Here is a 16,301-nt window from a genome sequence, read left to right as displayed (position 1 = left end):
ACATGTGCCTCATGAATGTCTTCATTAGCTCCCTTTTCGTGCGTGCAACTCCTCGTTGTATAACTTTAATTTGCACCCGGGTGTCTCTGCCCTGCGCCTGAGCTCCATGAAGTGGACCCCTTAAGACGCCATAGGTCTGCAGCTCAACCCCCAGCAGAAGGCGCAGTAATTAATGCACATCAGAGGAACCCAATAATCTCTGCTCGTCTCTGTGAGGCTGTAATACCTTCGAGAAACCTTCTGTTACCCACGAGCCCCGGTGTGTGGGGCATTAGGCAAGTGTACACTTTAAGCTGAGTTGTGGAATTTCCACTATACCCAGGCAGCCATTTGGAGGAGAGTGTAATCCTGGCAGAGCTAAGCCTCCACTGAGCTGAGGATTGTACTCGGCAGTCGGAGTGTTGCTGTTGTCTGTCCCTCACCTGCTGCTGACAGCAGAGCGGCATGGTCAACTGACTGACTTACAGGGAGCTCAAAAGGGAAACCGAGGCCTTTGTTTATCTGCTCTTATTTGAAGTGAAATGGCTCTCCGCAGATCCCCCTCCGCCACCTGTGCAGGTGAGTGCCACAGTGAGCCATAGGAAACCCAGCAGGATCCCTCCTTTGTGTGGCCTGTCCTACCTGTCCACTCTGTATCCTCACCCAACAAAAAGGGACACACTAGACCGGACCACCGTAGAGTAAGCAGCCTATTGTCCCTTCCCTTTCCCCTCAGTGTTTGTGTGTGTGTGTGTTTGCGTGTGTGTGTGTGTGTCAGCAGGCCGTGTGGGGCAGCCGTCAACGAGCTTTACGGCAGGCAGGGTGTACGGTTGCATGTGAGGCTGTTATAGTTTAAAACGCTCAGAGCCCTCTGTCCCAAATGCAGTCCCCTGATTCTGAAGTTGTTATGTGAAGGAACTATTTCAACACATTTGTGCCGGAGAGTCTTTTTATTTATTCTTTTCATTTTAGTTGCTCCTCTCCTTCAGGACAGTAATCCGGGTTAGTTTACATGTCTGTCTGCTGCTCTGCTTCCCTGTCAGTGAGGTGAGAGGAGGAAGCTGTAAGAGCTGAATTCAAATCATCCTTTTTTTGGTTTTTAGAGAAACTGCAGGCTAGTGCAAAGCTAACATACTTAAAAACCCTGAAAGGCAAAAAGCCTCAAATGAAGTATCCCCTGCTGTTAAGAAACCGCCCAAAGCTCTGAGCGCTGACTTCAGAGGATGAAACTTGTAGTGTGTGAACCTTTTATTTTGCTGCTGCAGGGTAAAAATCTTTAAAATGATGCAGGAGGCGATATTGAGAGTGTCAGGGGAGTTATCGAGCAGCTCTCAGGCGACAGGATTTACTATCTGGGCTTTTTTTTTGGTTCCAAAGTCATTATAATAACGCACCTTTAATGGGAGATGTTTGATTGATGGCTGATAATCATCATCCAGCTGTTACAGGCACTTCCTTCCTCTGCAATCCATGACAGACTCCTACTTAGATTTTTTATAGCGCATCAGTGCAGTGAAGTTAAAGACCCCCTCCAGACATGTTTGAAGAAATAAAAAATCTCAGCTTAAACTTTCCTCACTAAAAAACTTCAATGACCTCATTAAAAATTCTTCTAATGTCATCCTCTCCGCCTCATCATCGGCCTCATCATAAAAGAAAACACCGACTCTATGAATATGCAAATGTTTTTTCATGTCAGAAGTTTAACTACGAGACAGAAAATGTCCCAGAAGTCAAATCATTAGTTGATACGCACTTCAAGCTTCCACAGCAGAACTGAAAAAGGTGTTTGGACCAGAGGAGCTGTGATGACCCAAAAATCCTGCATGTTTTACTTCGAGTTACAAGGAGCATGTGCAGCTTTTAAATATATAAACAGACAAATATTTTCAGCAAGCGTTATCTGAACAGTGACCAACAAGGTACCTGTGTGCACAGCCTCAGGTGAGGAGAGTTGCACTAAACAACTCGCCCTCACCATACACACAAACTTATATAGACGTACACTAAACACACAGCCAGTCCCACTCACTGCAAACTAATAACTACACTTTTAGAATTTATCTTTAATATTGGCTGCAAAAAGTACCAAATGGCAACTTCAGTATTTGACAACAAAATGAAAAACTACCAGGCTCAGTGAGGCTCAGTTGGTAGGGTTGGTCGGCTCTCAACCAGAAGGTCGAAGGTTCGATCCCCAGCTCCTGCAGCCACACGTCTTTGGGCATGCGACATAACCTGGAGCTGCACCCATTACTGAGTTGGTGGTGTATGAATGTGCATGAATGGGATTAGTTACTTCTGAAGGGCACTTTACATAGCAGCCTCTTCCATCAGTGTTTAAATGTGTAGGTGTGACCTGCAGTGTAAGAGCGCTTTGAGTAGTCAGAAAACTAGAAGAGCTCTATCTATACTGTCTCAAGCCCATTTACCATTTAAAGAAGACTTGATTACAAGTGATACTGTCCTATGACACTTCTAAACCTGTGACCACAGGTGGTGTACAGTACATTTATTTTCAGCCTCGCGTTTACCTGGAAGACCGCTCACCACATTTTCCATGCTTTGCTAGCAGTGATAAACTGTGTGCATTGTTTTTGTTAAGACTTGCCGGCTCACTCCTTGTTTTAACTTCGGGCCCCCCCTTGGGGTCCTACGCCCCACTTTTGGAATCACTGCCCTAAGGTGGAACTAACTTTTTGGGTACTTGTTCTTCCTCGAGCTAATTTCTGAAGTTTCATGAATTCTGTATTTTGTGGAGACAAGATAATAATTCCTTTTCTCTGTTGATCCAATTATTAATGTTTTCTCTCCAGACATTTGTAAATTCAAAACAGAAAAAGCATGGAGCATCGTCCGTCAGGATAAAATTCCCTTGGCTTCATTAATGCTTGTGATTGGTACACTGTCTCAGTGTACAGTATTGTCAAGGCACATTTTTTGACGTTACTGTTCAAGAAAAAAAACATTGCTTAAAATTTGGCAATGAAGGGTGTTCTTGTCTGACTACATTGCTGTTCACCTTGATGATGCCACGCTTGCAAACTTTGGTACCCAGAGAAATAAACACTGACATAATAGATGGTTCGATTCAGTTTAAACAAGAGAACCAAGTCACATCACAGTGATGAGTTAGTAGAGTCCTAACCCTGATAGTGTTACATTAAAATGATGAGCTCTTTTATCAGGGTTATATTCTAATTACAAGCTTTTATCCCACTAAAACAGATGCAATCTTTTCAGTCAACAAACATTTGAACAAAAACTGTTATTCAAATGACACCTTTAAAAAAAAATCTCACATGTTCTTTCTGGATAAGGGAAATGTGTTGAGGAGAGAGGAGATAATGCAGACCTACAGCTGAGTCAATGACTGTGGCCATTCTCTGTATGAGGTGCATGCTGTACAAATGTCACTAAATTACTTCTTAAACTGATAAAAAAAATTCCTTCATTTTTTTTTACTTTATTTACATAAATCAATAATATGTAACAATTCACCCAGCACTGGCATAGAAAACACAATATTTTAGTCTAATCATGTTACTAATAACATAAAAGCAGCTGAGACGGGGCACTCAGCTGCATCCTGGCAGAGTTTTCTGTTTAGCCAGTGACAACATGTGCTAAAAGCATCTGTCTTTATGCTTCTGTCCATTAACTGTTCTTTTACGGATGCCCTTTGTCTGTGCAACTAGAAATAACTGTGAATAAACAGGGAGTGTAAATGGTAAAGGCTTGGGCTGATAAAGAGAGGCACAGTGGACGTTTCTAAAGGCTCTGACATAATTTAAACGGCACATATTATTAAAAATCCACTTTCACTGTCTTATTGAACATATATGGGAAACCTGAGTGTCTATCAACCCACAAAATGGTAAATAAACCCACCCAGTCCTTTGTTTGTGGTCTGCTTAAGTCTAATCATCCCTTGTGATGTCACAGTGGGATCTTTTAACCCTTGTGATGTCACAGTGGTATTCTGGTAAAAGAAATATCTTTCCTTCCCCTGGTATCTCCACCCATGGACTCTTCCCCCAGCACAGAGCAAACTTTACCGCATGTCCTCCGTTTTTATTCTTGCTAGCAAAGAAGTGATGTCTACTGGAAAAACTCGGGGGGGGGGGGGTCATCGCATTTAAAGAGACACACACACCAAAATAGAGCATTCTGAGAGAGCTGGTTTCTACAGGGTCACAAACCTCCTCTGGTGCTTGATTCATGTTATATTTGGATCAAAGCACAGCAAAGATGTTTCATTTAGACCACAGGTGACTGTTTGAAAAGGTGGGGAAAAAAAGGGTATAATATGTCCTATTTTAAGTGTTGAAAAACAAAGTTAAAACCAAATTTAAGATAATTCATTTTCAAGCAGTTAATCTTCACTTAAGCATTCTGACACATATTACTTCTTGAGTATCTGTGGATGCACTTCAATGGAGACATGCTCTCCCTCTTCTTTATATTTCATGATGGGAGTTACTGGGAAAAAAAGGCATTTGGTAAATCATTTTTATGCTTTATGTTCAAATCCTTCAAAATCCAGAAAACATTCCATCGAGCATCATGTTGGCTTCCTGTGCTGTCCCGCTTTATATTTGTACAAGAGGGATTTTCTCATTCATTTCCCCTCCTACCAGATTCAAACTGGCGACCTTCCAGTTCCAGGCCTGCCTCTCTAACCTTCAGGCTAGTGCGCTGCTGTCAAATGAGCTGGAAGGAACAGAAACACAACTGTTGCCATAGAATCCCTCCATACTTGTAGGTCAAACTAAATGCTTGAACAGAAAATTACAGAAACATATTCATCCTCTTGACCTGGCTGACAGATCTCATGGTTGTACATTATTTGTAAGTGTTTTGAAGTACAACTGTGTGTGGATGAAAGAGAGAGAGAGAGAGAGAGAGAGAGAGAGAGAGAGAGAGAGAGAGAGAGAGAGAGAGAGAGAGAGAGAGAGAGAGCTGTCCACGGTGCTGAAACAAGAGCACAGCACGTGGCCTGTGCGTTACTATGACTACAGCTTTCTGTATCCCTAAAATAACCATACACACACATAGTAAAAAAGTCAATCCTGACTACACTGCAGTTAGATTTCAATTTTAAGTGATAATTGCATTTAAATACTACAAAAAAAAACCCAACATAAAACACTGGCAGAGAAAAAAATAATCTGGTCTTTTTTATTCCCTTAGTTGTGTACTGAAAAGCTTTGACACCATTTACAATGTTTTACATCTTGAGCTCCTTGTTTCTTTTCATTTTATTGTGTTATTCTTTGTGCTTTCAGACCGATTGTGGACAAGTTGGCTCTACGTAGGCTTTTCCTTTGTAAAGTGCCTGGAGATGGGGATTGTGATTGACTGACACACAAATCAATTTGCGCAGTGTGAAACAAAGCTTCACTGGGCCAATTTGCATTTCTGCTTCTACAATAACAACAAGTGAAGTGTGAAAATGTTGATACTCAAAAACCCAGAAATAGGTCTTATGATTAATAAGAACCCTGCAACACCAAGTGTACATGCTATCTTGAGTTTTGCATGTATAGAGAACTGATTTCATACATTGAAACTTATTTTCATTAGCATGTGCTTCTCTGTAATGTCGATTTTTGTTTGCTTTTATTGTTTATTTATGTGGAGGCAGCTGAATGTGAGCAGCACTTAGAGTCCAAGACAAATTTCCCAAACGCAACAATGAAGTGCATCATGTCGTGTGTTGTCGTATTGTAAATACAAAGGAAGGGTTTTTGAAAAACTTTGTCAAAGTATTTGAAGTTTAGTCGAACACCTTTTCACTTTCTTGCCCAGAGTTAGCTTAGTCTAACATACATTCCAGAAACAAGGGGACAGAGAAGGGTGGCTCTCTCAGATGGTAAACTAATGGAAGACAAATCTCTCCCAACTTAAATATCAGTTGAGAAGTGTATACACTTCTTCTTGGTTGTTCATAATAAGCTAATAAGGTTCAAAGGTTTCAATACTATACCTAATAGGGTAAATGATTGGATCTGTATATATATAAATATATATATATATATATATAAACATTAGCCTGTAGAAAACATGATGGTAGTCTTGGTTCCTGAAGAGACCTTTTAAAGTCCATCGATGATGGTTTCTACTTTCCTTTTCATCCATCTGGTAACAGGAAAAGAGTAAGGACAGGCCTTGAGCTTCCTGGTGAACAGTTACAACATGCCCACCTGTCAGTCGGATCAACTAGGCACCAAATAATGCAGAACTCTTAAGCCTGGGTCATATCAAAATGGATGAGTTACAATATTAAAAAAAATCACCCTCCATAGAGTTTGCACAGATAAAGAAATAAGCCATTCAGACCAAAACAGTTTTTTTTTTTCAACAATGCTTTTAAGAAGTTTATTTCTGTTGTAAAAATGAGGATTTTTACATGGTGACAATGAGACTCACAGGGTGTTTGAAGCCAGAAAATGCCAGATCTGAATATATCCATCCACTGGTAACACTGAATAAGAAAAATCCTAAAGTGTTGCTTGACACGATCAATTCACGTGTATGTCCTGCTGCTCCAGTTACCCCCGTTTTTTTGAAGCTCACAGCAATGCCTTTTTGAGATTCTTCACAAGCAAGATCAAGATGATTAAGGATAAAATCCCGCCTCTTCTTTTGGGTTCCCCTGCTGCCTCTGAGCCTGTCTCCAGCATGTGGTCCTCTTTTAGGACTGTGATGGTCGCTGATATTTTGGCAGTGGTGACCAAGATGAAGCCATCCTCTTGTTCATCTGACGTCCTTCCTTGTACGCTCTTTAAAAAAAAGTTTGGGGAAATTGGCCCTTGTGTTACCAAAATGGTTAACCTCTCTTTGTCAACTGGTGAGTCTCCCACTGCCTTCAAACATGCCATAGTGGAGCCACTAGAAAAAGCAGGTTTAGACCTGACCGATCTCAACAGTTTTAGGCCTATTTCTAAGCTCCCGTTCCTGTCTAAGATCCTTGAGAAGGTGGTCTGTAAACAGTTGACATTTTTCCTGGATCAAAGTAACATCCATGAGCCGCTTCAGTCCGGTTTCCGTAAACAACACTCGAAGGAAACGGCCTCACTCTAAGTGTCCAGCGACATTATGATGGCTGCTGACTCCGGAAGGTGGACTGTTCTAGATCTCTTGGATCTGTCCTCAGCCTTCGATCCTGTTGACAATCAGATTCTGCTGAGAAGACTGAGGGATCGAGTTGGACTGCTGGGGTCAGTTCTAAAATGGTTCTCCTCATACTTATCTGGTCGTAGCTTCAGTGTTGCAGCTAACCAATTAAGGTTGGAGTCTGTGGATTTGTTGTGTTGAGAGCCGTTTTGGGTCCTGTTTTATTTTTATTGTATTTGATCCCTCCGGGAAAGATCATACGAAGGTTCGGTGATGTTTCTTTCCACCTATTCGCTGATGATATTAAGCTTTACTGAGCTAATCTCCCTACTCTATTAAACAATGGTTAAGCGAAAACTCTCTGCAGCTCAATGTAGACAAAACAGAAACACTGGTTGTTGCCTCTGATGACTCAGTTCCAGGGATTATGCAGTTCTTGGGTGACTTAGGCCAGTCTGTGAAGCCAAGTCTTAGAAACCTGGGAGTTATCTTTGCGGCTGACGAAGAACTGCTTCTTTCAACTAAGGAAAATCTCCAAACTCAGGAATATGGTTTCACTGAATGATTTGGAGCTTATCATTCACGCTTTTGTGTCTTCGCATTTAGACTATTCTAACAGTTTGATTTCATATCTAAACAAGAAAGAGCTCTCTAGACTGCAGTTAGTACAAAAGTCTGCAGTGAGAATTCTGACCCGTACTAATAGGAGGACCCACATATCCCCTGTTCTAAAAGAACTTCATTGGTAGCCAGTGTCCTATAGGATCAAGTTTAAAATTCTGGTTCTGGCTTCCAGAGCCTTGCATGATCAGGCTCTCTCTCATCTGATCTGATCCAGCCTTACACCCCTGTGTGGGCTCTGAGGTCTATGGATCAGAATCTGCTGAAGGTCCCTCGAGCTCTTTTTCGCACTAGAGGTGACCGGTCCTTCCAGGTTGTTGCTCCTAGACTCTGGAATGAACTTCCGCCCTCTTTGCGCTCAATTGACTCAGTTGACACCTTCAAGAGTGAACTGAAGACACTTCTATTTGTCCAGGCTTTTAATTAGCTACTTTTAGGCTACTATGATTTTGTATTGTCTTGGCCTTTTATATTGTGTGTGATGTTTTTGAATCACTATGTGGCCTTTGTTTGTGAAAGGTGCTATATAAATAAAATGTACTTACTTATGGTGTACAAACCATATATTTTCTGTACATTTTCTGACAATTTTGAAAGCCTGAATGTCAAGCAGGCTTAATATATGTAATAACTTTGCCTGGATAGAAAGTAAGAGCTGAAGCAGAGGTGAAAATACACCTGAATCAATACAGCTGAATGTTCCAAGGAGCTCTTCTATCACCTGTTGGTTTTGCTTTTGATCCCTGGTGGGGAATATTTACCCAGGGTGAACCAACCCACCGCCTCTGGATATGTGCTACCTTTTCACCACCTCTATGTCAAAAATATTGTGCGTTTGCAGCCATTATATGAACCTATTCCTTCATACATTCAAAATCTTAGCACAAAATCAATGAGATAGTGATAGTGAGATAGTTATGACAGGTTGCATTTCCCTTAATTTCCAAAATGAATGTCTTACAGAATCATGGACCCATAGTTCAGGCTTCATGCGGGTGGCTACAGCCCTCAGCGAGTCCTCCTCCATCCACAGCGACACCCTCTTCCATCTGACCAGGGATGTGTCCGGGATGGGACTGGACCCCATGTCCTACAGCCTCCTGGAGCCTACGCCTTTGAAAGAAGAGCCCTGGGCAGGGGAATCAGAACGTTTACTCCAGGTGATTAAGGGAAACAGTGTGTAAAAAAACAACATATTCATGGAAGTTTCTCCAGGTTGAGAATCAGCTGGAGGTTCAGACTTTTACACTCAGGGTGCCTAATCAGACACAGCAGTAGCAACTCTTAAAATCTGCAAATAATATAATATTTCTTGCTCGGGAAATGTATTTCATAGCATTGCATCATTTTATGAGTGAGCATAAAAAAGTCTTATTAAAATGACTTTAGATATTACAATCTCTGATAATAAAGGGAGCTGTTTTTTTACATGTTAATAATGGCAGAAGCTGTTCTCCAAAGTTTGTTTTAAAGATGCAATTTAAAACTAAAATGTGAGTATTTGATGAATTTCACTAACCTCAATCTGACTCAGTGTAAAAGGAGGAACACATTTCTTCAAGGTTGATGTTAGTTCAGGGAAAATACTTCAGGTGAGGCTGGTTTTAGAAATAGGTTAATGGTGAGAGATGGTGGTTAGCCTTGGGCGTTTAAAAAGATATCTGTGTAACATTAATTAAAGAGGACACAATAAAATCCTGCTGGGACCAAAGTTATGCCTTAAATGTAAATTTCTACAAAGCTACTCCTGGTAGTATGGTGTAGTTATAGGAAAACACAGGTCTCTCTCTTACATCAGTGAGATTTCTTAGCAACCAAGGCTGCTTGCTCTTTCTGCACTGTAAAAGATATTCACTTGAAGCTGTCAAAAAAGAGAGAGACTAACATTTTGAAACAATAGAAAAGAAACTCCCAGGAGAGCTAAAATACTTTCATATTTAATTGCATCCACTTCTGGAGAAATTGTTTATTCTGTCATCTGAGGATCAGATGGAAAAAAGGCAAAACTTTTATCAACAGTCAGAACCACAAAGTAGGCGAAATCATTTAAAGTTTTACCAAACTGGCAGAAATTGGTGGATTTCTTGAACCAAAGGAGACATTTTTAGACTCCACATCAAACAAAATAACAGATTGAGGGCGCACTTTTTTTTTTATTTTTACAGTGTTGCACACTCTGTGCCAAGAGCGCCGGCGGTGCGCATGCAGCCTCCAGATCTCACAGTCAGATAGATGGGTATCACCAGCATGTGATCAGGCTGCTCAGTCTCTCTGCGCAGCCTCTTCAAGCTGACAGATCTCTCTTCATCTAAACTATGTAACCTGCTGCAGACGAGCTGTCTCTCCTCTTGGACTTTGGACTACTAGGGTTTACCTCAGGCGTATAATATTTTGATGATGGAGGTGAACGATGTGAATATGAATCAGGCTGTTCCTATCTGCAAACTTTCACTCTCTCTCATCTTCTACTTCTCCCTTTCACTGTAAAGCGCAACAGCATGCAGATCCCACCGAGTGACGACAAGATCCCAGTAAGTAGCCTGTAACGTTTCCATCAGCCGCTACAATGTTGCTTCTCTCGTTTTGATGTCGAGCTTAGATCATTAACATGACAACATATTCTATTTACGATGCAATGTTATGTTATGCTTCGGCGTTCCGACCGTGGTCAGTGCGCACAGGGGACACTTCTTTATCTGCTCCAGGAGGCAAAGTGTCTCTTAACTTCATTACTTTTACTTGGATGCTGCAACTTGTAAAACAGACACAGAGAGTCCGGCTTGCAACTTAAGGTTTTTGGCCGTTTATTTCGGACACACGCACGCACATGCGCGCGCACAGACACACACACACACACGCACTCTCTCTCTCTGTGTGTGTCTCTCTCTATCTCTCGCCTCGTTTTCTTTCTCTCCTCACTCGCTCCACAACCCACACACATGCGCAGACTGACATAGGCTACTCGTGGGGTATAAGAAATAGTTTTCGCTGTTTTTTTTTTTTACATTTTACGACATAGTTGCAAACTCAGTGATGATGAATCTCTCGAAATATCCTTCTTATTAGTAAGTGGCCGAAGATAAGGGCGTCAGAGGACAAGCATGAGATACAGTGTGTACCCTGTCCATCTTAAACAAATTTCACATTAATATAGTGGGCTTACTTGTGAGTACTTTTGTTATGGCTACCATTAGAAACAGAAGTCAGCTTTCAAATGTTCGTAAACAATTGACATTCTGTAAAAGAGATAAACCTTAAGGGAACTTCGGAGGATAAACCAATTGGAAAGGAAACACCTGAGGTAAAGTTTGAGGAGTTAGTATCAGCTATTGTGTGTCCTGTAGATGTATGTCTCAGTGGGGGAAAACTTAGGCCTACCATTAAACTTGATTTAAGACTTCTGCTATTGCTATAAATTCCCTGGTGACACTTACAGTGGATCTAGTTCAATAAATTGTTGGTACAAAGAATAAAAAATCCCCAATGCCTCTCAAAATCTCATGGGCTTTTTATAGAAGTTTTCAGTGTGACTCCAGTCTGTTGTCAACATTTTCTTTGACATTTTGAGGGCATTTCAAGGCATGAATGTACTGCTGAGATTTTATACATTGGAATGAAATGGAAGAACATTTCTTCAATAAAGTGAACAGCGTAGCAAATATGACATGACTTTGGTCTCTGTCAATGAATAAAATGTGACAAGACTGATATTGTTTCAGCCAACAGCTAGGGGAAACATCAGTCAAACACAAAGTACCACAAGGTGAAAACAAAAGGTCCAATCAGTCTAATTAAGTGAATACACCTGTGCAGGATGGACAGGGATGCCAATAGTTGTTTTTTTTAATGTTATACAAGCTAATCTTTCATGTGAATTTAACAGAGAAATGCACACAGATTTTGAGTCTTACAGCTTTTGAGAACCCAGACTGGAAAGTGAGTAGAAGTTAAAATGATTAAGTTGTCTTCTTTGTCAGATAGAAACATGAAGGGTTAAGTTATGTTAGCATAACTGTGGCTGGTTGGAAATAGTGGTAAACATAAACAAAGTAGGCCAACAGAATCCTTCACCTACAATTTATTGATGGTTTTGGATACCCAGCTTAAAGTTGCTTGTGTCTAAAACCCATGACTTAGCCATTGCGTAAGACGTTTATCATTGTGCTAGCAAAACTCCCCATAACCTATGAGCTAAACCTCTGTGTTAGCTAGATAAGCTAAAGTAGCTTGTTGATCTTTAAAAAGCAAAAAAACAACAACCCCAAAAACATTTATTTGACAATTTCCAAACAATATCACTGCAAAGACTGTTATTTGTAAAATACCACCTTTTTCTAAAGTATATTGTAGTTAAGCATTTAGCGGCAAGTGTAACCAGTTGCAGACCAATGGCTAATAGTGCCTGCTTTGTGGGAAACTATAGATGCGATCACGACTCTGTATATTTATCATTTAACCACAAGGTTTCTTCCATCATGAAAGTTTCATATTATTTTTTGCCTTCTTTGATGGTTGAGCTAAAATGGGAGTGGCAGAATAATTTAAACCCTCAAGACAGCAGACACGTAACCTTTTGTTTCAATCTACGATAACATAATGACAAAAAGCTAACTAGTATAGTTTCTTCCCAAATGAAAGTGTAATTTTGCTGTTAGCGTATCTACAGTTCAAATTTCACTTTCAAAAGAAGTCCCAGACGACTGACTCAAGGTTTTATATCCAGATTTAAAATCATGATAGATAGATAGATAGATAGATACTTTATTGATCCCGAGGGAAATCAATCATTGACTGTATGAAACATGGACACAGTCTCAATGACATCACCCATTGGTTTCTGAGGATCCCATTGGTTTTGGGTTTCTGAACCAGAAAGATGGTGGTTGCCATCTTGGAAATGCCTTTCAAAAAGGACTTTCAGTCAATCTAAATAAAGACAAAGAGCCTTAACACGGCGTCCTGTCAGTCAAATCAGCCACTGCAGGTTTTTGTACGTCGTTGTATGTTGAAGTTCCTTTTCTTAAAACTAGGAAAATGGGTTATTTATGTTTTTGGGACAGGATTGTTGATACACACTTCATATATCAATCAATTTATCAATTGTTTATATAAAACAAAGCCTTTTTAAATTATAAATAGCCTGTATACTTTAAAGATCTGCTCAAAACCAGGATTAGTTCCAATGTAAACATGTACAATGCGAGCACAACAAAGCAAGTACAATTAGTATAAATAACTCCCATTTTGTAAATAGAGTAGAGACATATTTAATATGAGGCAAAAATAAAGAAACCTACTGTCAGGAAGTAAAACAAAAAAAAATTCCCACCGTGCCCACAGCCTATAGAGCTTTCCCTCTTGTGCCCTCCATGTTTAGTCTCCCTCTCTACTTTCCCTCTGTCTAAATAAAGACTGAATCTGCCAAAGGTGAGCTGACTGCCCACTCTGCAGCTGAAGGTTCTCACTTCAGTGTTTTTGAGAACCTGCCAAAAGCCACTTCTGTTTGCGTGTGCTGACAGTGCAGTAGATGTTTAAGTTCATTCAAACAGCTATTACATAAGTCCCCTGCTGCTTTAGAGTTGTGTGTATGCTGCCCTTAAACAGTTTGGATTTGGTAAACTGTTACTGATACCATACTTCATTTTTTTTTTAATTCAATGAGTCGATGATGTAGATGAGGGGTTTTTCTGTTTCTCACTTAAACCGTTATTTATTTAAAGTGTCATGTGTCTGTGCTCCCTACAGGTCAGGGATTCAACTACAAGCCCAGAGGACAGCAAGGAAGGCCTTTGCTTTTCCGATGGCCGACGGAAAGTTGACTACGTTCTGGTCTTCCATCAGCGAAGACACGGCTCTGTACGATCTCCTCCCGGCACATCAATTTCACAGGATAGGTTATCCATTGTCTCCAATGGCAACTTTCCCCCTGCGGTTGAACCAGACGCAGCAGCAGAAAGAGGAGGCGGCATACCGGCAGGGGAGGCTGCAAATGTTGGCGAGGTGTTCATGGAGCTCGGAGTTGAAGGATTGAATGAGCCAACGGAGCCTGCTGACCATGAGATGCGTCTGATCAGACAGGAATTTGAGGCCAACCTGCTGGAGGCCGGACTGGAGATAGAGAGAGACAAAGAGGTGAGTGTGCATGTAAGGTAATGCATTTCAATCAGGAGAGACAAGTGAACATACACAATTATTTATTACAATGGATGACATGGAAATGTGAATTGACAGAAAGACGTTGGCGCTTTGACTCTGGGGGGGTCAATGTGTTTGGAGAATGTCCATCGTGAGCGTTTTCAGAATAACACCCCCCCCCCCCCCCCCCCCCCCCCCCCCCCCCCCCCCCATGGAGTCCAGACACTGGTGGTGGTGAAGTTGATGACTTGTTGAGTCTGAATGGGTGAAGAATTGATGGCGATGATAAGAAGGTGGAGGAGAGTACAAAACATCAGAACTAAGTCTGAGAAAGAATCTTATTAAAAGGAGAACAGAACGATGATTGGCTGACAATGAGGCAGGAACGACCTGCAATTGGTTAGATGAGTATACTGCTGACAAGACAGCTGATTGTCCAATAACATCCTCAATACAGGACAGCTCAAGAGGACAGTAAGGGGGATGAATGAGAGACAGGCCCGGTCGTGAAGGCAAATATAAGTTCTTTCTGACTAAACTCATGCTACAGACAGAAGTTTTCAACCAAAGCCTGTCTGTCTGTGTTGTGATTGGTCCGTTCTCGTTTCAGTTGGAAATATGTCACGACAAAACAGTTAGATAATCTCGAAACGTCTTTTCCTGGGGACTCTGAGGGAGCAGAGCATCTTGAAGATCACTAGAGGGAGGGGTGTATTTGTTTGACTGTTTTTATCGTCTTATTTCAGTTTCAACTTGTAAATTAAACAATGATGTGCGGCCATGATGTAGGCCAGTCCGTGGTGACTTGGATTGGAAACCGGAGTGTCGCCGGGTCAAGTCCTGATGCGGACCAAAACATGTAAAGTGCCATACCACTGCTCGAGCACTGCCAAGGTGCCCTTGAGCAAGGCACCGACCCCCATCAGCTCAGGGGGCGCTTCCAGTGGGGTTCTACTCTGACATCTCTCCATTAGTGCTTGTTCAGGCCTGCGTGTGTGAGAAGCATGTCTCTACAATAAAAGAGTGAAAACAACAATAACGTTAAATCAAAAATAATGATAAATGACAAAACTATGATCCATATTTGGGACACCGGTGGCCTAGTGGTTGGTGTGCACGCCCCCTGTAAAGAGGCCTAAGTCCTCCGAGCGGGCGGCCTGGGTTTGAATTCGACCTATGGCTCCCTTATAACGTGTCATTCCCTATTCCTGTATCATTCCTCTGTCCACTGTCCTTCATCAAACATAAACCTTAAAAAAAAGATCCATATTAAGATTCAAATAACAGTTAACTGGCTAACAAGATATTTTAAACTCTTTTCTAACACTTTCACATTTCTTTAAGCTTGAGGTCTCTATAAAGAGTAACAGCTTTTTAGCTTCAAAAAGGTTTGCAGGCTGTTTGTCTTATACCTTGTAGCACTCAGTAGGTGTATTGTTAGTAATATAGGTTTATTATCTGCAGAAAGAAACTGTGTGTTGCTGTTGGAAACAATGCTGATGAGAATGTTTTAAAACTTCAACCATGAGCTGAAGCCTAAATTCTGTGTATAGGAGAGCAGCGGAGTCCACACATAGTTCTCTTTGGTTTAGTCCCTGTCAGATTCACTGTTCATTATTACATGATAAGAACAACATGATTTAGTGAAGCTTTAACTTTTCAGTGTAGTCGGCTTTTGTCAAAATGCAAAAAAAAAAACCCAAACATTTGCTGCCCCGTTGACAGCTGAAGACGCTGAGCCGTTTGTCCTTTTAAAATAGGATGATCTTTAAAGCGGGATGAACAATAAATCTGTCTGATCCAAAATGACATTGGACAACATAATGTGGTTTGTTACAACAACTTAATGGTTTACAGCATTTTTATGATACATCTGGACAGAGGATCTGATGTAACTCTATCTTGAGCTATTTAAGGTGAGCGCCTACATAGGAACCTGGCACAGATTATAGAAGAAAGTGGTGGGAGAGACTGGATGTGTTGCTAAGGGTATAGGTGACTTTCACACTAGCTAGAGCCAAGAGTCATGTGGAGGTTTCGTTTTACTTTTCTTGTGTGGTTTCTGTACCTGCTTGTTCTCTGTATTTCATTCATCTTTCTGCTGGTGGAAACAGTAACTGTGATGCACTACCAATGTACAGATGATCAGGGTGAAAACAATGCACAGGCACGACTATGGTATGTACTGTATGTGAATCTGTGCCTTCACTGCTATTTAGGTACATTTACAAAATCTATCAAACTGTTGTGTAGGCCTACCCATTTCAAAACATTGAGCCATAATGTTTTCTCAACCATAAAAGTGAAATGAGCTCATAAAAAGCACGAGCAACATCATAGAAAGGTGTATGTAACATTTTTTCTGCCCCTTGCTGCATATTTGCTATTTGTAAAAAATGACTACGGCTGTGCACTGGCAATGATCTTTCAATATGCTACAAAGTCAT

The 16,301-nt window shown here is 41.0% G+C and overlaps 1 protein-coding gene across 4 annotated transcripts in view; it reads left to right on the top strand.

Annotated features, from left to right (window-relative positions):
• Positions 1 to 396: 396 nt before the first annotated feature.
• Positions 397 to 16,301, top strand: part of ano2b (anoctamin 2b) — a 77,279-nt gene continuing 61,374 nt past the window's right edge. The window contains exons 1-4 of one of the 4 annotated variants that reach the window (XM_079334591.1): positions 397 to 558; positions 8,683 to 8,879; positions 10,209 to 10,250; positions 13,465 to 13,851. In XM_079334591.1, the coding sequence (XP_079190717.1) occupies positions 522 to 558; positions 8,683 to 8,879; positions 10,209 to 10,250; positions 13,465 to 13,851 (663 nt within the window). In that variant the 5' untranslated portion in view covers positions 397 to 521. Of the gene's footprint in view, positions 559 to 8,682; positions 8,880 to 9,874; positions 10,123 to 10,208; positions 10,251 to 13,464; positions 13,852 to 16,301 lie in introns of those variants that run through there. The other 3 variants (XM_079334592.1, XM_079334593.1, XM_079334594.1) reach the window with 3 other exon arrangements.

The sequence above is a fragment of the Symphodus melops genome, assembly GCF_947650265.1.
Source record: "Symphodus melops genome assembly, chromosome: 22".
NCBI classification, from domain to species: Eukaryota; Metazoa; Chordata; class Actinopteri; order Labriformes; family Labridae; genus Symphodus; species Symphodus melops.
This window is presented reverse-complemented; position numbering and strand designations above follow the sequence as displayed.